General features: G+C 43.5%; 1 protein-coding gene across 6 annotated transcripts in view; it reads right to left on the reverse strand.

The window, feature by feature from the left end:
• LOC309841115 (conserved oligomeric Golgi complex subunit 2-like) overlaps positions 1 to 23360 on the reverse strand; it is a 34624-nt gene extending 11264 nt beyond the window's left edge. Inside the window, exons 1-5 of one of the 6 annotated variants that reach the window (XR_014298943.1) lie at positions 23207 to 23360; positions 21464 to 21567; positions 18107 to 18286; positions 16323 to 16450; positions 2418 to 2501 (exon numbers count right to left, since the gene is read on the reverse strand). Coding sequence is in view for 2 of the 6 variants with exons in the window: in XM_082684015.1 (XP_082540141.1) it covers positions 15725 to 15767; positions 16323 to 16450; positions 18107 to 18286; positions 23207 to 23239 (384 nt within the window). In the remaining 4 variants the exon portion in view is untranslated. Of the gene's footprint in view, positions 1 to 2417; positions 2502 to 14678; positions 15768 to 16322; positions 16451 to 17319; positions 17949 to 18106; positions 18287 to 18960; positions 19208 to 21463; positions 21568 to 23206 lie in introns of those variants that run through there. The other 5 variants (XR_014298942.1, XM_082684015.1, XM_082684014.1 and 2 more) reach the window with 5 other exon arrangements.
• Between the last annotated feature and the right edge of the window lie 1206 nt (positions 23361 to 24566).

Raw genomic sequence — 24566 nt, forward strand, 5'->3', positions numbered from 1 at the left:
AGCTGAAGGCAGAGGCTTTAACCCACCGAGCCACCAGGCACCCCGGAAAACAGCCTTTTAAACAATATTTTTATTTTTATTTTATACATATATATGTAAACAGAGAATTGAATGTATACATATAAATATAACTTGTAAACACATTTGATATATATTTATGTTTATCCTAGGATGCAACACTGCCCTCCTGAGCAGCGCAAGAGGGTGGGTTTTTACAAAGAATCACCAAACAGCTTGACCCAACTGAACGGCCTGCCTTGCGCTGCTGCTTAAGAGAAAGCCTTGAGTTGGGAAAGGTTTGGCAAATACTGAGAAAAACCAGTCAATTAATATGTTAAAAACACTACCCAACCACAGTATGAACCATTTAGACATATGGCTTTAATTTTGACTTTAGTCTCCAAAGCCTAGGGGTCCCTGGGGAAAGGAGGCAGAGGGAGAGAAAGGACCAGCTTCTCTGTGGGCCAGGTTTCTGGGGTTGCTCCCAGCCCTGCCCCCAGAGGGAATGCCCCCACCCAGGGCTTTGCTCCCAGAAGGGCCCCTCCCACAGAAAGCCCCTTCCCAAATGGCCCTGACCTTTGGCCACACCCTCAGAGGTCCCATTATCCACCCCCAACCCCCTCACACCCCCCTACCCTGCCAAGCACCGCCCTCAGAAGGGTTCTAAGGTGAAGTCAGTGTGCTTCTCTCTCAATGTCTAGGAATTACTCAGTTTTATTTTTGACTTTGTGTTTTTTGAGCGAAGTGGGTGGTGTAAGGACCTACTTTATATTTTTATATTTTAGCCAGAGGCTTCCATTGAGGTTACACAATAACCTTGTTGTTTAACCCTTAAGCTGTCCCTGCTCCCCTTCTCCCAGGGGACTTACTTAAAAACAAGTCCCGGAAATCAACCTCAAGTAACAAAGCCCAAATACAAGGGTGGGTCAGGCCAGGTAAGACATCTGATCAGTGGAGGGCTGCATACTGTCTCCCTAGCTACCAAGGAGTATGGGTCCCGCCCTTTGTGAGTCTTTTGGGCGAAAATCCTAACCAAGGTGATAGGCTAGGTCAAATATCTACTAAAAGGTAAGTTGTAATTCAATTGGTCACCTAGCATCACTGTGCAGCTTTCTCTGTGTGTTACAATTTCATTGGCCACCTGTGCATGACCAGGCCCAACCGCATGGCCTATGTCCTTAAAAGCTAGTCTGTAAAGGAGAGAGGGGTTGACTTCTCTGTAAGAAAAGCGGCCCTGGCTGGTCAGTTTGATTCTTGATGCTTGGTGCCAAATAAAGCTTTGTTTGACCTTCGCTTTGTATCAGTCTCGCTCTTTTAATCATGGACCCATTATTGGGGCATAACAGGTGGGATAGTGGAGCACGTACATAGTGGAGGGGACAGCCCACTGTGGGTATCCACCATTCCTTGCCTGTACTGCTCATTTGCATGTACTGCTCGCCCTGCCCGGTGAGCACAGCATGGAAATGGACACCTCGTGAGTGGTGGTCAACGAGACTCGCTGACCACGTGATGTCTATGACCGAGTCAACCGGAGCTCGCCTTCCCTACAGACCAGAGCTTGCTCTGAGCACCGGCAGGAGGCGGTGGCCTCTTGTGAGCAGCCCAGAACCCTGTCTTGTCATTTCTCACTCATGTCACCTCCCTGTGTTAGCCAAGCCTTGGAAGTGGTGACTTAGGAGGGAAGGGAAAGAAAGGCAGCCCCTGGCTCCTGATCCTGTCAAGTTCCGTAATCATCAGGAAGCCGAGGGCAGCAGGGTTGGTGGAACAGGTGTGAGTCCCCAGGTGAGGTAAAGATGGCAGAGCTTGTCTTGTGCAGGATTTCAACGGTTCTGATAAGAAGAGGGCACGTGGGTGTGCCCCAGCTGTGGAATCCCTGCGTGAATTATTTAACACTGACATTGCACCCGGTGAAGATGAATGGCATAAATCATGCCCACAATCACATTATAAAATTTTTATTTGCTTGGAATGACATTAAATGCAAATAGAAAACAGCAGCCATGCCCCTTCAGAAGACAGATGATGGAGGAAATGAGCTTTCTATTTTAGTACCTTTAACAAACACTTCCTCCCTGTCTTTGCCCAAAGGGCCCTATATCTTCATTTTGCATGGGGCTTGTAAATTATGTAGCCAGCCCTGGGGACAGCTGTGCAGTGTCTCAATGACCCAGTGCAGGGAATGGCAGGAGCCTCCCTCCTTGATACAGTAGTATTACACAAGCCCCTGAAGCTGAAACAGAACTTCAGGATAAAGTCTGGGGGGGAGGTCCTCAAATTTCTGAGTCATGGGCTGTCGTAAACAAAATAACAGCCGGGTGGCTTAGGCAACATACAATTTATTTTCTCATGGTTCTGGGCGCTGGAAGTTCAAGATCAAGGTGGCAGTAGGGTTCGATTCTTCAAACTTCGCTCCTTGGCTTGCAGATAGCTGTGTTCTCCACTCTGTCTTCAAACGATTGTCCTTCAGTCTGTACTGTCTGTGTCCTAATCTCTTCTTCCTGTAAGCACACCAGTCCTGTTGGCTTGGTGCCCACCCCCAGTGAGCTCGTTTTCCCTTTATCACCTCTTTAAAAATCCTGTCTCTGAATACTGCCACATTCTGAGATGCTGGGTGTTAGGACGTCAACGTAGGAATCTGGGGGCATCCAACTAAGCCCATAACAATAGTCAAAACTGGATCCGAAACTGAAATATAGACACATTTTAAAATGCTAAAAGTGTATATATATAATTTTTGTGGTAGGCCTGAGATGGTTGGTAGGCTGAGATGTATTTGTAACCTTTGAGGGAAACATCCTTTGGAATGATCAAAGAGAGCTTCTATGTAATTCCATACATCCACAATTAAACCCCAGAGCTTTTTAATTTGGAATTTGGCTGTTTTGTGCTTGGTGGTAACCAAAACCAGCCTAGGGCTTTTCTTTTGTTTTGGCAGAAAAGTAGGAGGCAGAGGACTTGAGCATTTAGACATCTTGCTGCTCTTTGGTTTAATCATACTCTACTGAGTTGCCCGAAACTAATTAAGCTCTTGGCTCTGTAGAGGAGAGATGATGTTCCTTACATGTCATTGGCCACAATGTTCCTTTTTTAAATTGTTGTTAACATTTGTGTTATTTTTCAGTATAAGAGACAAGCTTTACCTTAGTTTGGGCTGATGTAACAAGAGCTCCATAAACTAGGTGCTTTAAAGACATACTTATTTCTCTCAGTTCTGGAAGCTGGGAAGTCTACGATCAAGACCCTGGAAGATTCCGTGTCTGTTCAAGTGCCCACTTCCTGGGTCACAGATGACCATCTTCTCCCTATAACCTCCAAGGTGGAGGAGGCGAGGGATCTCTGTGGGGTCTCTCTTATGGAGACACTAATCTCGCCCATGAGGACTCCACCCTCATGACCTAAACATCTCCCAAGGACCCCATCTCCTAGTTATGTCCCTTTGGACATTGAGTTTTCAACTTATGAATCCTGGAGGGATACACTGTCTACAGTGAGCTTCGTCAAACATCTTTTATGTTCAAGGCACTGTTTTTTGGCAAAATTAATCATTTCCTACACATCCTTTGAAGCAAGAGTATTTCTGCACTTTGCCTTCCTTTAGAACCTTTCTCTAGAGAGGATCCTAAAAAGTTCAGAAAAGATGCAGAAGAAACCTGCTGGTTAGCTCGTTTTTCACAGTAGAGCAGAATTCATTTTGAAGTAGGTTAATCTTAGAAATCCAGGCGAAGACACTTCGCTTGAAAATCATCTCAAATGATCAGTTAGTTTTGTTAGTAGGAGTAATAGTAACTATAAGATCAATAGAACAACTTTTTGTTCTACTGTGGGCCTACTGTGTGCTGGCTACCTCGGAGCACCTGAGTCGAACCATCTCGTGATCCTTTCAACAGCCCACTGAGGGTCACACTGTCTTCTCCTCCACGTTATGGATGAGCCTTAAGTCTGGGCCAGAAATGACACAACTTTCCCAAAGCCATATTGCTACTGAGGGGCCAGCTGGGATCTATGCCCACTCTGGTGCCAGAGCCTGTGATTGCAAACGTGGGCTGCACTAGCTGTTCAGAACAAAGGACTGTTCATGGAGGTGACACAGCTAACCCGTGAGACCCACCACCCTTTTCCCTAAGGTCATCCCGGTACAGCCTGCAGTGATGGCCCGAGTTAAGCATTTGAACTTGGTGCTGCAGAGGGCGTGTTTTAGGGACAAGATTGGTGTTAAGGGGGTCTAATGAAGCCCAGAGGGAATGGAAGGAAACAGGACTTGGGGAAATATCTGGGTCCCTGGAGCTGTCATCTCCTTTTATTACTGTGCACCTCTCTTTCACAAAAATAAATAAATACATAAATACATACATACATACATACATACATACATACAAAAAATATTTGTGGACATAGCACAAATTTAAGCAAATTTTTGATAAATTATAAACTCTACTACTCTACTAAATTATTATAAAAGGCATGCAAAAGCTAAACAGTTAAATGGATGACATGAAATATGAATAAAACTTATAATATTTTCTTCCAGCCCCTTACTGGACTATTTGTCAAACTCCCTTTGGAGAAGACTTTTTAAAGATTTGTTTATTTATTGAGAGAGAGAGATACAACACGTGTGTGCACATGTGAGTAGGGGGGTGGGGCAAAGGGAAAAGGAGAGAAGCAGACTCCCCATTGAGCACAAAGGCCTCACTAAGGGCTCAATCCCATGACCCTCAGATCATGACTTGAGCCAAAATTTTGAGTCAGACATTTAATCAACTGAGACACCCAGGTGCCCTGGAGAAGACTTTTTAAGAAAGAGATAGGACACTGGATTTATAGCAATAATTCCTAGAATTAACCTTTAAAAGTGGGAAGATAGAAATGGTTTTTTAAAATTTTTTTAAAGATTTTCTTTATTTATTCATAAGAGATGGGAGGCAGAGGCAGAAGCAGGCTTCCCGCAGAGCAGGAAGTCCAGAGTGGGACTTGATCCCAGGACCTGGGATCATGACCCTAGCTGGAGATAGACGCTGGAGATACTGATAAACCAAACTTTAGGGAAAAATACTGAACTTTACTGGGAAGATGAAGCAGAACAACAGCATATGGCAGCAACATGAGTTTTAGACAGTTGTTGGTCACCCAGAAGGCTTAAGGTGGAGAGAAAAACAAAAAGGCTGTAGTGACCCAAAATTGTCCGAGTTGTGTAATTTGACCCAGGAACTTCCGGGTGACATAAAGATTTGTTTATTTATTACACGGACAGTGCCATGTGGGGACAGAGCGAGGGGGAATGAGAATTCCATACAAACGTGTGAGTGGCTCTTCTCCCATCTCCAGGGGGGAAGGAAGAGATTGGGTTTACTCCAGTAAGCATGGTGATGAGTTGGTGAGGTAGGTTGACTAGATGTCTGGACACCTGAAAAAGACAGCTAAGGGGGCTTCCTGGCCATCTTGTCAGTGTTTTATTGAAAGCTTGTCATGTGCAAGACTTTCTTTTAACAGGTTGCCAGGTGAATTGATGTACAAATCAGACTACCGGCCACCATGTGTCATTGCTCAGGTGGTCCATGACACAGTGCCCTGCAACTAAGGGGATGCACTTAGCATTACAGACATCGTTCTGTCTTTGTTATTTTGAAATTTAGAAAATATCTTATTAATTTGTTCACCCCAAAGAGGCAATTTATTGCTTACTATGACAGTCTTTTGGTAGAGGACACAAAACTGCTTTCTTTGTTATGAAAATCAATGTGTTACACCAATTTTCTGAAAGATAGAAATGAATTGCCTCCTTCCAGCTGGGTCAGGACATAAGTGTACCCTATGTACTGGTTTTTCAATAGATTCCATTTACAGATTGTACATGTCTCTCAATACAGAAGACATTTGCTCACATTTATGTGTAGAACATTCCCGACCCTGGTCCAGGTAGCGGATGAAACCGTCACTCTGACTGGCAAGGCATAACGAAGAAGAGTTTTCCTGTAAACAATATGTGGTCATGGAAGGAATCAGCACTGCAATTCGTGGCTGATTCCAAAGGCTCTAAGAGGTGGTAGATGCACAGGCAAAGTGGTGACTTTTGCAGAGGAAGCAGGCTGGGGAGAGATAGCAAAACAGAAGTTTGAGAGGGCCCTAAAATCTCCTGTGGGATTATTGGCCATTGAGCTTGAGAAAGGCTATGGTGAAAAATTTAAAGAGCATCAGATCAAACCCTTGGCCACGGGAGGTTGAAACTGACATGAGCAGCACTATCTCTATTCTTGACCCAAGGCCACAGGATGACAAGCTTTGCTTTTTCAATGTGGTCTCAAGTCTCTATACTGCCCTATAAAGAAAATAATACAAATAAATGCTGAGAGTGTAAAGTGTAAGCAGAGCTCCCCTTGGCCATTTCCTAAGTTTTGTCCACTCCGAAGTGAGTATCACTTTGGTGAGTGCATTGCAGGAAATGGCCTTAATGATCAATGGCAGACCTCCACTCCAGAGTGACATAAAAAGCAATCTGCACCTCCTTCCTGATTTGTCTGTAATGAAACTTGCTTTCCTCAGGTCCCAGCATTCGAGGCAGATAAATATGTTCCCTTTCGTTGGCTCTTACTCATACTTCAGCAAGATTTCCCATGTGCTTTCCTTGGCTGGCTGGGAAACTGGACCACAATTTATGGGATCTTAGGGGACAGGCGCGTAGAATTCCAGTGGGATCCCGGAACAGAACCTAATTGTAGATTAGAGACCATTGCGGTGCAAAGCTTTTCTTTGAGATCGAAAGAGGTGCATGTTATGCAAATATTAGCAAGTGTAAGTTCACAAAGTCTATTGAAAATTTATAGACTCATTATGGTCAAGAAGGCTGGAAGATAAGTAGATTTTGGGAAAGATTCAGGTAAATTCAGGGAGGTTTTTAATTACCCCAGGGAAAGTAGAATGGCTAAAGTGTATGGTCCAAACTTTTATAAAAATTTTATTCACTTATTTGACACACAGAAAGCCAGAAAGCACAAGTAGGGGGAATGGCAGAGGGAGAAGGGGAAGCAGGCTCCCCGCTGAGCAGGGAGGCAAATGTGTGGGACTCGATCCCAGGACCCTGGGATCATGACCTGAGCTGAAGGCAGACACTTAACCGACTGAGCCACCCAGGCACCCCCTGGCTCCAACTTCCAAAGATGGTGTATGAGATACCTTTGGTGGGAAGGAATGAAGATCAGCAACTGTCCTTGATTCTGCTTCTCAGGAAGGCATTGTGATGTGGTGCCCAGGACTTTGGAGACAGACACATGCTTGGTGCCCTCCAGCTCTGCCGCAAAAGCAACACCTTCCAGAGGGCAGCTGCAGGCACCAGGTGGTGTCACACAGGGTCAGTCCCGGGAGGCACTCAGCCACATACCCATTCCACCATCCTGCTGGGTTTGGAAGAGCGCTATCAAAGTCCCTGCTGCTGAAGGACCATCCAGAGTGACATGTCCCATGGGGCATGACGGCATTCCTTTAGCCTTCAGGTTATTGGCAGCAAGGCTGGAAATTTTTTTAATTGCCTGGGAAAATTATAGCAAACAGCTCCAAAAAGGAGTTCCAGAACGCAGACTTCATACTATGTTTTGAGTACATTTCATTCATTTGGCAGGTACTGACAGGGTGCTTAAGTGCCAGGTGCTGCTGCATTAGAAACGGACTTGAGAAGTTAACAGGAGGGGGCTCCAGCCCTCAACCAGCACAAAGTTGATCAATGGATGCATGTGACAGACAGAGCACTGTGACGGGGAGTACTAGGTGCTGTCATAAGAAGGGTATGTCTGGAGTTAAAGGAACTCTCGGGGGGAGCCAGCACCAACACTCGGGGAGAGCTGTGGGAAATATGATGGATGCAGATGGCTCCAGGGGAAACCAGAGAACTGCTCAGATCCCTGCTTCTTAACAGCTCCAAGTGCCCGCCGCTTCAGAGTGGGGGCTGGGCGAGCAGGGAGCTGGGGTGGGCGCAGCGATGCCTAAGTTCCGACCTCAAGCCCCTGCGCTGTTTCACCTGTCTCTTTAGGAGTACAATGACATAGGATGTCACCAACGGAGGATCTACCCCTGCATCCTGGTACTGGGAAAGCACGCGAGGGCTGCAGAGCTGAAAGCAAGAGTTGGTAGTTCCAGTAATGTGTGCAGGGTTTTAAAAAACTATATACCGGAAAATATCCGGTCTTATTTGCATGTGTTTGTATCATGCACAATTTTTAACTGCAATCCTCCTTTTACCTTCTTCCTGTTGTTAAGACTCTCCTCTCCTCACCGCTGCCTTTGTCCCTATAATACCTGTTGACAGCCTGGTGCTCATCCATGAGCTCATTCACCTCTATCCACGCACGCATGGGGCTCTGTCATTGTTTAACAAATATGGGCTCATTTTATCTACCTCTTGATCTAGTGCTTCCCAGTTAATAATCCCTCCTGCATAACGTCCTTCTGTTTTTATCTTCATTTTTATAAAGAATGGCTGCTCACCTTTTATCAGGTGCCTTTATTTTTTTTATCAAATGCATTTATTGCTATGGTCTTAAGAGTTTTTTCACAGTTAATTTAGTGATGAGGTAAATCTTATTGATTTTCTGGTCTTGAGCTCCCTTTATTTTCCTGGAATGAATCCAAGTTGGTCTCAGGATATAGTCCTTTGATAGATGCCTGACTTCTGTTATTTGCTAACATTAGTTCAGTTTCTGTTAACTAATCTGTCCTAAGCCAGATTTGTTAATAGCTTCCCCGTTCCTCCCTCTCAGGTTTGGGTATTAAAATTGTGCTCAGCTTCATCAAGTGAATTGACTTATTATTGTTTAATTGCCTGTTGCCATTTAACAGTAGAATGACAGTTATCCAGCTGCAAACCTGTCTGATCTTGGAACTCATCTTCTTAATTTTCCATTCTTGAATCATTTGGATGATTTTGTTTTCCTAGGAAATCATCGTTTCTTCTAGGTTATCAAATTGATTAGTATAAAGTGCCTTGCAGTTTAGTGATTCTTTTATATTATGCATTTGCTTTTATATCTCTGTTCCCAATCCTTATCTGTTTTGCAACGCTCTCCCTCTCTCTGTCCCCTCCTCCCTGAAACCCCCCCTTTCCCCATTCCCCTTCCCTCTTCCCACCTCCTCCCACACCCCATCTTCCCCCTCTCTTATCCTTAATAGGGCATGTGAAGTTTTTTTTATTATTATTATTTCATTAGTCTTTCATAGAAACAACTTTGAGTTTATTTGCCCCTGATATTTTTTATTAGTTTAAAAATTTATCTTTATTATAACTACTTCCTTTCTTTGGATTGAGCTGCCCTTTTCTGATGGGTTTAAATGAGTACTTTCTTTTATTTAAAAAAACGTTTGAAATTGAAGACATTTGACACTAAAGTCTCCTTAGAGTATAACTTCTGGTGTCTTCTGTAAGTTTTGGTATGAAATAGTCTCCTTTCCATTGTTTTCAAGATTTTCTTCAGTCGTCTTATGATTTCTTCTTTGACTGAAGACTGTATTTCTTAACTTGTATGTAGTTTCAATTTTTTTTACCAGGTTATCTAATTCTGATTCTACCGGATTGTGATCAAAGAACTGTTCTTTAAATCTTTAATTTGGAAGGCTTGTAAAGGATTCCTTTGTTGCCTAGTATGCAATTAATCTTTACAAATATGGCTTTCCTTAGGTGTAAGAAAGAAATGTTTTCCGAGGAAAATAAGGATGTCTATTTTCTTTTTTTTTTTTAAAGATTTTATTTATTGGGGCGCCTGGGTGGCTCAGTGGTTTAAGCCACTGCCTTCGGCTCAGGTCATGATCTCAGGGTCCTGGGATCGGGTCGCACATTGGGCTCTCTGCTCGGCAGGGAGCCTGCTTCCCTCTCTCTCTCACTCTCTGCCTGCCTCTCCATCTACTTGTGATTTCTCTCTGTCAAATAAATAAATAAAATCTTTAAAAAAAAAAAGATTTTATTTATTTATTTAACAGACAGAGATCACAAGTAGGCAGAGAGGCAGGCAGAGAGTGAGAGAGAGGAGGAAGCAGGCTCCCCGTGGAGCAGAGAGACCGATGTGGGGCTTGATCCTAGGACCCTGGGATCATGACCTGAGCCGAACGAAGGCAGAGGCTTTAACCCACTGAGCCACCCAGGCGCCCCAGGATGTCTATTTTCTGTGTGTCCTTGTTTTTCCCTCCTTCTAGTAGATACTCCCATTTGAAAAGCTAAAATTTTACCTTGTTATTGCATTTTTAGAGTCTTCAGGTATTATGTTGTTAGATGTATACCTGCTTATACCTTTTACATCTTCTTTCCAAACTCTGCCTTTACAAATGTCCAAATGCCATTCCGGCTTTCTCTTTTGCATGGTATCTCCTCACCTGATACATTCTCAATCCCTTTTGCATTTTAGTATGTTTCTTGAACAGCGTGGATCTGTAACCTCCTGATAGGCGCTTTAATAGAAAAAGTCAGTCTGTACACATTTAAATTAATGATAAACAGTCATAATTTTATTCCTCCCATCTTATTTTGTTTTTATTTTCCCCATTTTTGATGTTTTTAATCAAGTTCATTCTTTTTGTACTTGATAAATAGAGAAGTTCTTTGCATTTTTCGATGACAGCTTAATTGAGATATAATTCACAGGCCATACCACTCACCATCTAATGTGGACAATTTAATGGCTTTCACTATATTTAACTATACTATACTGAACTACCTACACATTTTCATCATCCTCAAAAGAAAACTTTAGCCATCACCACCAGTCTTAGGCAACCGCTAATCTACTTTCGGTCTCTGTAGATTTAGCTATTCTGGAAATTCCATATAAATCAAATTATGCAATACGTGGTTTTCTGTGACTGACTTCTCTCAATCAGCAGAATGTTTTCAAGGCTCCTCTGTGTCGTGGCACATATCAAAATTCTATTCCTTTTCAAGGCTGAATAATATTCCACAGGCTGGATGGATCACATTTTATTTATCTCTTCATCAGTTGATGAACCCTAAACCTTCATGCACAAGTGTTTGTGTGGGCATAGTTTTTTCTTGGCTCTATACACAGGAGTGATATTGGTGTGTCATATGGCAACTCTGTGTTCTGCATTTTGAGGAGCTACTAAACCATTTCTAATGTGGCTGCGCCATTTTCCAAGCCCACCAGCAATTTACAGGTTCCAGCTCTTCACATCCTTCCAACACCTGCTTTTGGGGTTTTTGATAGTAGCCATCCACGTGGGTGGGAGGTGGTATCTCACCATGGTTTTGATTTGCATTTCCCGAATGATTAGTGATGTTGAGCATATTTTCACGTGCTTATTGTCTCATATATTTTATATATACCTTATATGTATCTTTAAATATATATTATGTATTTCATATTTTATTTATATTTAAATACATATTCAAGAATGTAAATATATTTACATAAATATGTTTATATAAATATATGATCATGTAAAATATATTTATATATACACTTATATATTAATGTATACATTTGAATATTAGAGAAATGTATATTCAAGTTCTTTGCTCATTTTTTAAGAGATTTTATTTATTTATTTGAGAGAGATTTATTGAGAGAGATCACAAGCAGGCAGAGAGGCAGGCAGAGAGAGAGGAAGAAGCAGGCTCCCTGCTGAGCAGAAAGCACGGGGCTCGATCCCAGGACTCTGAGTTCAAGACCTGAGCGGAAGGCAGCAGCTTAACCCACTGAGCCACCCAGGCACCCCTCTTTGCTCATTTCTTAACTTGGTTGTCTTTTTATTTGAGTTGTAAGAATTCTTCACACAGTCTGAATGCATGTTCCTTATATATGACCTGGAAATATTTCCTCCCATTTAGTGGCTTGTCTTTTGACTTTGTCAATGGGGTCCTTGGAAGCACAAAACTGGGATATTTTGGTTGAGTCCCATTTATTTGTTTATTATTTTTTTTAAGTTGCTTGTACTTTGGTGTTTGGCTGAGGAGCCGTTGTTAGATTCAAGACCACTAACATTTACCTTTGTGTTTTCTTCTGAAAACTTTATCATTTTACTTTATTTTTATTTTTTAAAAGATTTTATTTATTTGAGAAAGAGACAATGAGAGAGAGCATGAGCGAGGAGAAGGTCAGAGGGAGAAGCAGACTCCCTGTGGAGCTTGGAGCCTGATGCAGGACTCAATCCGGGAACTCCGGGATCATGACCTGAGCAGAAGGCAGCCGTCCAACCAACTGAGCTACCCAGGCATCCCGAACTTTATCATTTTAATGCTTACACTTATGTCTTTGATGCATTTGGGGTTATTTTCTCTGTATGGTGTGAGGCAGGACTCCTGTTTCATTATTTGCATGTGGCTGCTTGGGAGTAAAATACTGTTCTTACCCCCATTGAATTGTTTGGCACCCTTGTCAAACATTAGTTGACTGTAATTTATTTTCCTTTTTTTTTTCCCCATTGAGTCATTTCACGTGCCATGTATATTATATTTCTAGGAAAAAGGAATCCCAGGATTTTCCCTCCTGCCTGGATTCTTCCTTCTTCATGGTGCATGATGCCAGAAGAATTTTTCCATGCAGTGAAACCAAACTGAGGGGATGGAAATATTCTGCCACTTTTCTAGATCTTTCAGTTATACAAGTCTAGGGCTGGTCATGCCACACTTGTTTAACTTGCCCGTGAGGTTCACAGCAGTTTTCCCAGCTCTGTGGTCATCAATAATTTCAAATTTGCCAATGTACTCATGCTTCGTCATCACAGTGAGGAAACGGGACGATGACTTTGGTGCAGGGCCTTCTAAGAACCTGGCCTTCACCCCCCTTTCAGCAGTGTTAATGTTCTTGAGGGCATCTGTGGGACATTTGTTCACACTGTTACTGCGGCACGGAAAGATGGCAGAAAAAGCTTTTTTCCCTTTTATTAATATTTGGTCTTGTTCTCCTTCCCTTTCTCATAACCGAATGCGTATTTCCCCTTCGTCATTTGAAAACTGCATACTGTTCTCCAGCTGTTTTCCCCAGACGAGACCTTGTGTATCAAGAATTCTTATTTCACGGTTATTATACACAGTCTTAAAGATTTATGACTGTCCGCTTATTTTACACATGCATACACACGAAGCACTAAATACGGACTTTATCTGAATGGCTAAATGTTGGCCAAGACAGAAGCCAGTTGTAGTGGGAACTGATAGGATAAAGATATAGTCTGAAGTTTTTGTTCTTTAAAAAAAGCCTTCATGGGGCGCCTGGGTGGCTCAGTGGGTTAAGCCGCTGCCTTCGGCTCAGGTCATGATCCCAGGGTCCTGGGATCAAGTCCTGCATCGGATTCTCTGTTTAGTGGGGAGCCTGCTTCCCCCTCTCTGCCTGCCTCTCTGCCTACTTGTGATGTCTGTCTTTCAAATAAATAAAATCTTAAAAAAAAAGGCCTTCATATTTTATTTAAAATTTTAGGTGTCCGAATTAAAAAGGTTAACAATATAGTACAATAATAATAATAATAATAATAATATATCATCTAATAATAAAATAATAATAATTTCTCCTGCATAGTCACTGCTGCACACTAGTAAAATGAAATGTTTCTTTTCTTTTCTTTTTTAAAGATTTTATTTTATTTATTTGACAGACAGAGATCACAAGTAGGCAGAGAGGCAGGCAGAGAGAGAAGGAGGGAAGTGGGCTCCCGCTGAGCAAAGAGCCCGACGTGGGGCTCGATCCCAGCCAAAGGCAGAAGCTTAAACCACCCAGGCACCCCGAGATGTTTATTTTCATTTGGGATTATGGAGGGGCAAGGTGTTTTTGGCTCTCCTGCTGAAGTAGGGACTCAGTCAGTATTGTCTCCAACTTTTTCCCTAATAGTAGCTCTGGAAGATGAAGACGTCCCTCCATCTCCCAGACATGAGGGTTTGACCAGGACATGGGATGGTATAAGCTCATTGACATAGTCTCATGAACTAAGCCCTGGTTTATTGGTCACAGTCATTCTCCAAGTATTTTCAGGAATAAACTTCAGGTGTTGCCCTTACTCTAATTTTTCTTTCTGAGATTTCTGACTGCAATCGCTACTTCCTGCAGTCACTCAAGGAGAAACGAGGCATGTGGCAGCGCAACAGTGTGTTTTTCTTTCAAGATGACAGAACCACTCTTGATTTCTGTACGCATCTCGGATTTTCATATATGAACATGGATTTTGGTGTCTACCCTGAGGAGATAATACATATGGTGTGAGCTACACATGTATTCTCATGACACGTCACCTGGGTTACCCAGAACTTTCTGGGCCCGGCAGAAAGGCAGAAACCCAGGTGAATTCCTCATTGTTCCAGCAGGCTGTCAGCCCTCAAAGGCCTTCTGGATGTGTTTGTGCATCGCAATGTCTGCTGTGTAAAATACAGAAAGAGCACAGTAGTTCAGGGGGAAAATATTTAGGAACACATTTTCCAGGAGGAACCAGGATTCAGTTTGGGTGACTCTTGACCATTTTTCATCTTCTGACGACTGAAAGTGGTAGTTAATCTACAGTCATGGTTTTAACATGCATTTCGAATGTAATGTGAGTTTCTATCAACATAAAACTATAAGAACTGTCTTCCTAAAGGGCATTCATGTAAGGCCCGTTATTTTCCAGCTTGATTAATGAAAAAATTTTTCTTTAATGCTTTCTTCCTACTCTGTATTAGTTTTCAGAACTGGATTGAAAGTGATTTATTGTGGATAGGGTTATACCTGCTCGTGGAATTTTTTTCTGTTCCTGGGTTTTTAAAGGTGGCAGAGTTGACTTTCTGATTTTAATTCATCTTCACTAGATGAAGAATTCACAAATAGGACTTTTTCTTGAAATAACCATAGCCTGGGGGCGCTTGGGTGGCTCAGGTCATGATCTCAGGGTCCTGGGATTGAGTCCCACATCAGGCTCCCTGCTCAGTGGGGAGCCTGCTTCACTCTTTGCCTCCCCCTCTGCTTATGCTTTCTCTAATAAGTAAATAAATAAATAACCTAAAAAAAAAAAGAAGTTGTATTTGACTGGAGCTTCATGTGGAGTGACAGATCAACAGAAAGACAAAGGAATAAGAGACAGGAAGCAATGAAGGAAAACACAGAGGTGCACAGTATAGACAGATGTTCCTTGGCTTATGACAGCCTCGGCTTCTAATAAACCCATTGTTCAGCTGGAAATCTCTTTAGTTGAAAATGCATGGAAAACACCTAAGTGACTGAACATCAGAGCTTAGCCCCGCCAAACTTAAATGTCTTGAGAACACTTAAAGTATTGCACAGTTGGGCAAAATCCTCTAACACAAAGCCTATTTCACAATAAAGTGTCTGGTATCTCATGTAACTTACTGAACACTGCACTGAAAGCCAGAACAGGACGGTTCAAGTGTGTTGGTTGCTGACCCTCGTGATCACGTGGTTTGCCTGGGGGCTGTGCTCGCTGCCCCTGCCCAGCATTACAAAAGAGGACCCTACTGTAGATCGCCAGCCTGGGAAAAGATCCAAACTAAATGCATATCACTTCTGCACTATTATAAAAAGTCAAAAAACCATAAACTGAACCAAGGTGAAGTCAGGGATCTTCTGTACCAGGTGTGTTAGGGAAGGTCAAGTGCTCCTGTCTGGCCAGGAACCATAGTGGTATGGGGGAAAGTTCCACAGTAGAAAGTTCTACAGCGGAGAACCACTAGGACTCAAGCACCAACGGTCACAGGTTACGCCAGGAAGACTGGATGCTCTTCTGTGGGCGATGAGAAGGCACGAGCGACTCAGGAAGGCTGAAGAGCTCTGGGCAGGTGGGACAGCTGAGGGCTGCAATGAAGAGGGACAGGTGGAGCTGGGAGACCAGGTGGGGAGAGCCCGCTACCCTCGAACAAAAGGCAACAAAAGTCTGGACTGGGATGACGGAGATGGTGGAAGGTAATGGGATATTCATGAAACAGAACTGGAAAGCCATGGAAATGAAATAAGAGAGGGAGGGAAAACCGTTCATGACTTTAATTGCCATCAGTATAAAACATGTTGAATTAAAATGAATTGGTATTTCTAGACCGATGATGACATCACAATAATGGAAGGAAACCAATTTTGATTTTGAGCCTGGTTAAGGAGACAGTATAGACAAGAGAAAAGCAGAGGCTCTGGAGTCACACAAATGTCACCATTGAGATTCATCCCCACTCTTCATTCCCTTCCCTGTAAACCCAGGCAAGTGACACCTGCCTCACAGCACTGGTAACAAATAGGGAAGAGCACACGTTCCCACGTTCCCGGGTCAGACAGGACAGCCAGGGATCAGCGGCACATGAGGAGGTGACAGGTGGTCACTAAACTGAGCTCAGGTGCATACACAGCATTTTACGTCACCTTGAGATGGCTCCTCTTGTGACCTCTCGAAGAAGGTGGCAGTGGTGAGGAACGAACTCCAGGAGCTTATTAGCATACATGATCTTCAGGCCGTCTGGATGAGACTCAACGATCTGCTCTACAATCACCTAGCAGAAGGAAGAGCGTTTTATTTTTATTTATTTATTTGTTTGTTTGTTTGTTTGTGTTTTTGTTTGTTTTTAAAGCACCTAAAAGAGAAGTATGAACTATACACTACAGAGAAAAGAATCGTGTAAACCTTAAAAATGCACTTCGTCCTTCCTCCTCCCCACTCAGTATGCTTTCTAAACAGGAGGTAAGTAACAATGGCATGAAAATCTAGGTCCCGGGATTTGGGAATACTGCTCCAACCCTGGGGGACACAGAGGCTGAGGGACAGAGACTGGCCTGAAGCTAAAACATCACACACACCCATCTGCTTCTCTTCTGAGCTTAAAAGCGAAATACTGTATCTGCAGACAACAGCTCTGTATCATCTTCACCCTGGCCTTATCCTCTACCGTCTCCAGAACAGGGAAAGGGCTGAGATGGAAAGTGATGGAAGAAAACACATCTTATTTTGCTTTAGTATTTAATTTTTTTTGGTGAGGCTGAGTTGCAGGAGGTGAATGTCAAGCATGCAAACTTAAAATACAAACGTGGCCACAGTTCATTTAATGACACGGAAACGTAAAGTACTTCCCTAATTTAGCATATTAGATTCAGTTCAATGAAAAGGGCATAAATTAAATAACTAAAATATTTTCATTTAGTGACAAAGAATAATGTGATCTTTTTCACCCCCACAGAGAGAGCTATGAACTATAATAGGATACATACAAAGAACTGACAGATCATTTACTTTTAGTAGTCTTAATGAAGCTGAGAAGATTACTGAAATTAATCCTTCAATTTCACTTATATCACTGGGATACTGTCTCGTTTTAAAACTGGAAGCCTTTCATCCTGAAGTCATGGTGGGTAGCTTTATACTTACCAGACAGAAAGAACACTCGCACTGGCAGGTGACTGGAAGAAAGCCCTCAAACGCTGAGACTGGCTTCATGACTTCTGTCAGCTTGAACTAGATGAAACCGACGCTCTCTAAGTTGGAAGCTGCTGATTGCTGGCGGCCTCACATGGTGCAGCCCATACTCTGGCCGCTCAGAGGCAGGATACACTGACTCCCTGTATTTTACTGTATCCTTATAGGTCAAGAACACTGGGTAACCAAGTTCTGGACTTAAGGTACTACCCCGCTAACTCGCCCTTCAAAGCCCTTTATCTTTGAATATTCCCTCCCTCCCACCTTCCTAGCCTGGCAAACTCCCCCATGGTCTTCAAGACTTAGGCCACATCAATTCTGCGAAGACGCTTCCCCTCACAGACTTTCCCTGCGCACAGAGCTGTCTTCCAGCTCCTCCAGTGGGCACGGGCGCCTTGGTGGGGTCACGCTTTTCGGCAACTTCATTAACGTATAACTTATGGAAATGGAAATTGACCTGAAAATGTTCTGATCCGTACCTTCTTCCTAGGCAAGTCCCTCACCCCTACTAAATTAAGATGATCCCTGAGTTATGGCATCACTGTAAGAGACCAGAGCGCATGCCTGATTCCTGCCATGCTGATGGGCACCAAGCGGGACCAACCTTTTCTTACAACCAGAAGATCAGGAACTAAGAGCATCTTCAAGGAAGAGCCCTGAGCTCTCTCACACCCAGTCAAGAAACAAAGCCAGATTAGATGCTCTGTGTTTGTGGAATGAGGTGCATGGGGGCACAAACCTCATCCATGTATGGTTTCACCAGTACTTGACCGACTAACGCCTCTGCATCCCGTGTCTTGTCAATTGTAGCGTAAGTCTGGAGGCAGTGCCGTATGATGTCCACATTGGAAGTCTGAAGCCCTTCTAGCAGCAGGCCTCCCAGGGACTGCTGCAGCATGGCCGTAATGTGGGCTATACGCTGCAAGAACAGAGAAACCAGGAAAGAAGGTTCAGGTACCACAGTTTCTAAAAGCTCAAATATATGTGTATAATTTATATACATATGTGTTATATATATAAAGCGAGCCTCTAATTCTACCAGAATATATGTAAGATTAAAATCCCAACATTTCCTAGAGAATAACAATGAATCTCTTCTCCCCATGATTTCTTTCTTTCTTTTTTTTTAAAGGTTTTTATTTATTTATTTGTTGAGAGAGAGCACAAGCACACAAGGAGACACAGGCAGAAAGAGAAGCAGGCTTCCTGCCAAGCAAGGAGCCCAAGGTGGGACTCAATCCCAGGACCCTGGGATCATGACCCAAGCCAGAGGCAGTGGCTTAACTGACTGAGCCACTGAGGCGTCCCCTCCCTATGATTTCTTTGAAAGTAAGTCGGCTTCATCAAAGTGAAGTTCAGACAATTACGGAATGACAAAAAGTTATTTGCCTCTTAAGCTACAGAGTAAATCTGACAAACGTGCATTTAAACCCAGTCAAGGGCTTTGGATAAATGAACTCTGACTACATCATATGATGTGTCAAGTTACATGAAATTCAGAATTAATTTTACTTGCATAGTTTGGAGACTACGCTTGTGTCTTTACACAAAATCTATCTAGTGTGACATAATGGAAGCAGGGTCCCAAGCAGGAGACACTGAAAAAAAAAAGAATTCAAAGCTAGCTTCAAAATCCTGTAGAGTAGCAATTATCAGGGGCAATGCTAGGTCAAACCAAAATCATCCAGGAAATTCGCAAACAGCAAATTGAAAATCGAAACCAACACTTGCTGGTCTTACTTTGTCCAGAAGAGGCATGCCTTTGCTCTGAACAGCATGAAAGTGTAACTGGTTAAATTCTGTGGCAATTCTCTCCAAAATCTGTCTAGTCCAGAGAGGGCTAGTAGAGACAATTAGAGAAATGTAATTCCCAAAGTTAAAAACCTACCACCCCCACCGCCCCACATGCCTTACAGCGCTCAGGCACCTGCACCTGAACGCCATCAATTTTCATGACAAACTGTCTGTGCAGCAGGCCCCAGTGCAAGGGGTGAGGAGCGGGGAGGTCGTAGAAGCCACCGACGCAGCCTGGCCCGGGCCACAGGGCCCAGGCAAGGGGATGGAGCTATTTTAGGTCAGTGTGGGAACAACTGCATGATTCCTCCACGTTCCTCGGGCTCTCCCATTTGTGCCCTTCTTCTCCCTTCTTCTCCTATTCTCTAACCCCCTCCTCTCTCTTGCCCTGTCCTACCGTTCATACCCGAAGCCCCCTCTTCTTCTCTGCCTGCCTCATTCTCCCTCCCAAGTACCTCCCCAGTACCAACTACTGCTGTCTCCTCAATCAGCTAAAACTGACCGCCTTGCAGCAACCTGGGAAATCGCTCAGAGCAGCGGACTCCAAGTTTAAATTTACCCAACGGCAGAAAGAGCAAGCTCGGTGCTCCGGGAGCTGGTGAGAAATCACTCACAGTGCATCTGCCATCAAGTGGACTGGATACACTTCCCTCTTGCCCCCCACATTAGAAAGCGTCAACCCCATTCAAAAGGAAGTCGAACAGTGAAAGAAAAATAAACACACAACAAAGGCCCCAAAGCCCCTGCTGGGCTCTATGAGGCATCCCACATCTGAGGATGGGCAGTCAGGTAGTAAGGAAACACACTGTAAGAAAACCCAAAATCGCTGGAGACCTGCCATGGTGTGCCCCATCCCAGAGCATCAGAACTGGTGTGGAGGGAAGGCAAGCGCTTGGCACGACCAATGCAGAAGCCTAATCCCAACCTCTACTGACTGATCCCATGTGCATTTCCTATTTATCCTTTTCTCGGCATTTCTGGGCCTGGCAGAGCATGATGGATTTACTGTGCACTGACGCTGCTCTGGCTTTCCTGACTCTAGAGCTCAGAGCTGCTCTTCTGGAGAAAAAAGTCCTCCAAGGTAATTCTGAGCAAGAAAGTGCACAATGTCTGTTTATCAAGGACAGTGTTGCAAAGGCACAGGATTGTAGACACAGAGCTCACTGAGGTGTTTCTATCCGATGAGCACAGCAGCAACAGCAAAGACGGGAAGAACACTGGAGGGCCAGCTCCCCAGGGGCCGAACGTGGACATGGCTGGAGGGGCTGCAGGCGCTGCCAAGGGCCGCAGTGAAGCAGAGCCGCTGGAGACACACGGGCTGCAGAAGGGCCGCGTGCAGACTGTCTGCTAAGTGTGGACGAACGGGGCAGAAGCACGAGTGCAACGGGCTAGAGACACAAACACAGTGGAGGCTGACCACTTAGTTGAATGCCTTGATGTGAAAGGGGACAGAGACCTAGGACCAGAGAATCGCTTCCTTTGGGATGTGTCCGTTCTTAATCTCCATCATGAGACATGCGGAGCATATGGTCTCTCAAGTTCCTTCCAAATCTAAAACCTTAATTCCTAAAATTTAGAAACCTAACTCCGCCTGCAAGGGGATGGACTGTTAGCGTCACACAACAGAGCACTCAGGGCACCAGGCGACCTTGACGCAGGCAGCCCAGCTGGTATGTGTAGGACCAGCCCTGGCTACTCCCACTGCACCACTGTGTGTCTCACAGTGCTGACAGGACCTAACTACTCATTTTCTGAGTCACTCTTCTACCCTGGATGATTGAAAATTCACACCAGGAAGGGAACAAGACAATCACAGTGTAACAAAGAGAGCCATCATCTTTTTCCTATTTCATAAGTTTTTCCTTTCCTGTTTGTAAATTTCAACTGGATATGTCCTATACTGTTTCATAATAATATAATGCTGGTGCAAAATACATCAATGGTAATACTCTGGGCATGTCTAGGAAAAAAAATGAGATGGAGAAAAACCAAGATGAATGGTAGGTATGCCTTAAAGATCAACAGGACTTTGCTAGTCCTCAGGGAAGGTGATTCCAAATATACTTTTACACTGCAAGCATAATGACGTGTTGGAACTGTGGTCTATAACCAAAGCGTTTATAGGAACATGTTATAGATTTTACCATTTCATGCTCTCCACTCTCCTGGAGCTACATTCTAGCCACAAACCTGGATTTTCTTCTTGTTCAGAAATGAATTCTAACTAAGCCGTCCCCGCCTAATTAGATTGGATGTGAAGTATTAATTTATGTGCTACTTAGTTAAAAAAAAAAATGCTTACCTGCTTGCTTCTAGTGCAGAGGTTTCTTTCGAACTTTGTGAATTTAAGATTTTTTCAATCTTTTCCACTGATCAAATAACTTGTATAAGCCTCAACACACACATCTATAAAAATAAAAATTAAGCAAACAAAAAACGTCACCATCTTTACTCTTAATCATCTTTATTTCCCATGCTAAATGCAGGAAAATATAAGACCAAAAGTTAACTTCAAATATATAGGGCATGCTATATTTTGAATATTTCTATGAAACACAGAATTCTCAAGAATGCAAATCTTAGTTCTAGAATAAGCATACTTCCATATTCTATTGCAAGTTTATAGAGGAAAAAAAAAAAAACCCTAGACTTTGCTTTCTCATATTCTATACTCTTATTTCTTTTTTTCCCCATCCTGAATCTTTCTATGGGCATTTCTTTCCTATTTTCTTAAAAAAGATTTGTTTATTTGAGAGAGAGAGAGACTGCATGTGCGCGTGCAGGGGAGGGGCAGAGGGAGAGAGAGAATCTCGAGCAGACATCCTGCTGAGCACAGAGCTCAATGCGGGGCTCAATCTCATGATCCTGAGATCATGACCTGAGCCAAAATCAAGAGTCGGACGTTTAACCAACTGAGCCACCAGGCGCCCCTCCATTTGTTTTCTTATGGCCCTTTATTCATGTTTTAACTTTGGCTTCCGATTGTACTGGCCCTCTCAGTTTACATGTGCATATACCTATATGCCCAAGCACCAAATCATTAAAGACCTTTTACACTACAAATATTGTCAAAGAGGTTGAGGGACATTATGAAAACTTTCATCCTTAAAGAACAAAAAAATACAAAGTCATCCATTCAATAAATAATAATAATAATGAACACCCCTGGGAGCTCGATATTCATTCTGACGGGGGGTGGGGGGGCACGAGAAAATAAAGCAAGATATACACCCTGCTCTCACAAAGCTTACTGTTTTGTCTGGAAGCGCACGACAAGCATTCTTTGGACAAAAGCTGTGAGGAGATCCAGAGGCGAATTAAACAGAAGGTCCCTCAAACAGGCTTCTCCCCACTGAGATTTTAACAAATATGCTAATAATACACATAGAAAACATTGTACAGAGCAGCAGGCGAGAGTCAGAAGCCCAGACTCCCAATGCCCGCTGTGCCCCTACATCGTTATGATCATGAATGATATCGGGGACACTTGGAACTGGAGATAGCACTAAGGGGCACACTCCCGGGGTGAGCCCTCAGATGTACAGAGCCATTGCCTGTCTCACACACCTGAAACTAAGCCAACACCGCATGCTAACTACTGGGAATTGAAAAAATTAAAGTGAACACCAGAACATAAAGAACACAGGATCAGAAAATAACAGCAAACCTACGGCAGAATCCTGAGTTTGCTTTGGAAAGCCCACTTCTCCCCTAGTCTCTAATATAGGCCTATTTTCTTTACAGGGCCACTGACAATTTATACAGTCATTAACTGTCAAGCGCTGCACTGACAACAGTTATCACTGTTTCTTGTTCTGGAAAAAGTGGGTGATCTTGAGATCGTGTGAGTACCTCTGAAATTCTGTCTTCTTATTTCAGGTAGATAACGTGACATAATGCATAAAATGCACATGCGTGAGAGCTTTGAAAAAAAGCTAAATTTAAAAAAAAAAAGAAAAAAAGCTGAATAGTGCTGACAAGTTCACGGAGACAAGAGGAGAGGGCTTCAACTGGCATGCAGCATAAGAAATCTACTGGAGGGTACCTTTTTCTTCCTTATGTCCTCTTGTTTACACATTCGTTCATCTACTGCCCGAATTCCTTCACTGACTGATGACCTGAGACTCTTTAAAAGAATAATAAAGAAAATGTATTACAGACATTGTTTTGTCACATTATCAATTTCCTACATCTCATTCAATTCCACAGAAATTAATACCTGTGCACCAGTACTATGCAGATATTGACAAAAAAAAAAAAACATGATATACCAGACACAGACACAGTTACTGTTGAGGGGACTCATGACCTGGGGGCATAATGACACGAAGGCAGGGTCGCATGGCTAGAAGAAGAATGACATATACAGTGAAAGTTATGGGGATGAGGGGGCTTAGAATGGAGAACAGATAATATGAAGCAAAGTACAGGAGAGTCTGGAAATGCGACGGGGCTCGAATCGGACTCTGAAAGCCATGTGTACACAGTTGCCGACGTGGGGAGGGGGTGGGGAGCAGATGTAAGTGCACACACACTCAGGGGCAGGGTCAGACAGGCACACAGCCATGTGCACTGCAGGCTTCCTTCTGGAGAGAAGCAGAAATAGGAATGGAGGGCCAACTTCACTGAGATGAAGTCTTTAGATTCTGCATATTTTGGAGAACGAAAGAATGTCAAAGCACTGATGCATGATGATGAAATGTGGGTATGGAAATACCAGGAATCAAGAATGAAGAACAGAAGACCAGAAAAAGGCAGAGCACAGAGGTAGAGAAACATGTCCAGAAGCTAATGAATAAAGAGATAATTAGGAATTAGGGCCAAAACAAAGGTTAACAGAAACAACTAGAATGAAGTAGGCAGATCACAAAAATTCCACAGGAAGGTGAATTAATTCACTCCATCAACATTATGAAACACCTCCTGGACGTCAGTATTGTGGCAGCCTACAGGGATGCAATGAAGACAGATATAGTCGTATCCCTCAGTGATCTGAGAATCTCACAGAACAGCTTCAGAGTTGGGATCAGAAAGGCAGGTCAGGCCTGTGGCTGAGCAGGACCAAAGTGGCCATAAAAACGGGCCATGGAAAAGGGAGGGGATATGGTGATGGCAGGGGTTGAGGTGGGACGGGAGCCTGTGTGAGTAGAGCAAATCTGCCTCCAGGGAGGGGGTTCGAGAGAAGAGTGGGAGGCCAAAGGAAGGCTAGGCTTGGGAAACAACACCACTATGAGGCCCCGGGAGGAAGAGGCACACCAAGGAGGCAGTGGGAGAGCCCCACAGCGGCTGGTGTGGAATCCAACAGCGGACCATGAAAATCCCTTCCATTCCAAGGAAAAGTATCTTTAACAAGATTTTGTAAAATTCAAATGAGACATAAACCATGGAAAGTATTGGCTACCTCA

The sequence above is a fragment of the Mustela nivalis genome (genome assembly GCF_964662115.1).
Source record: "Mustela nivalis genome assembly, chromosome: 9".
Taxonomy (NCBI): Eukaryota; Metazoa; Chordata; class Mammalia; order Carnivora; family Mustelidae; genus Mustela; species Mustela nivalis.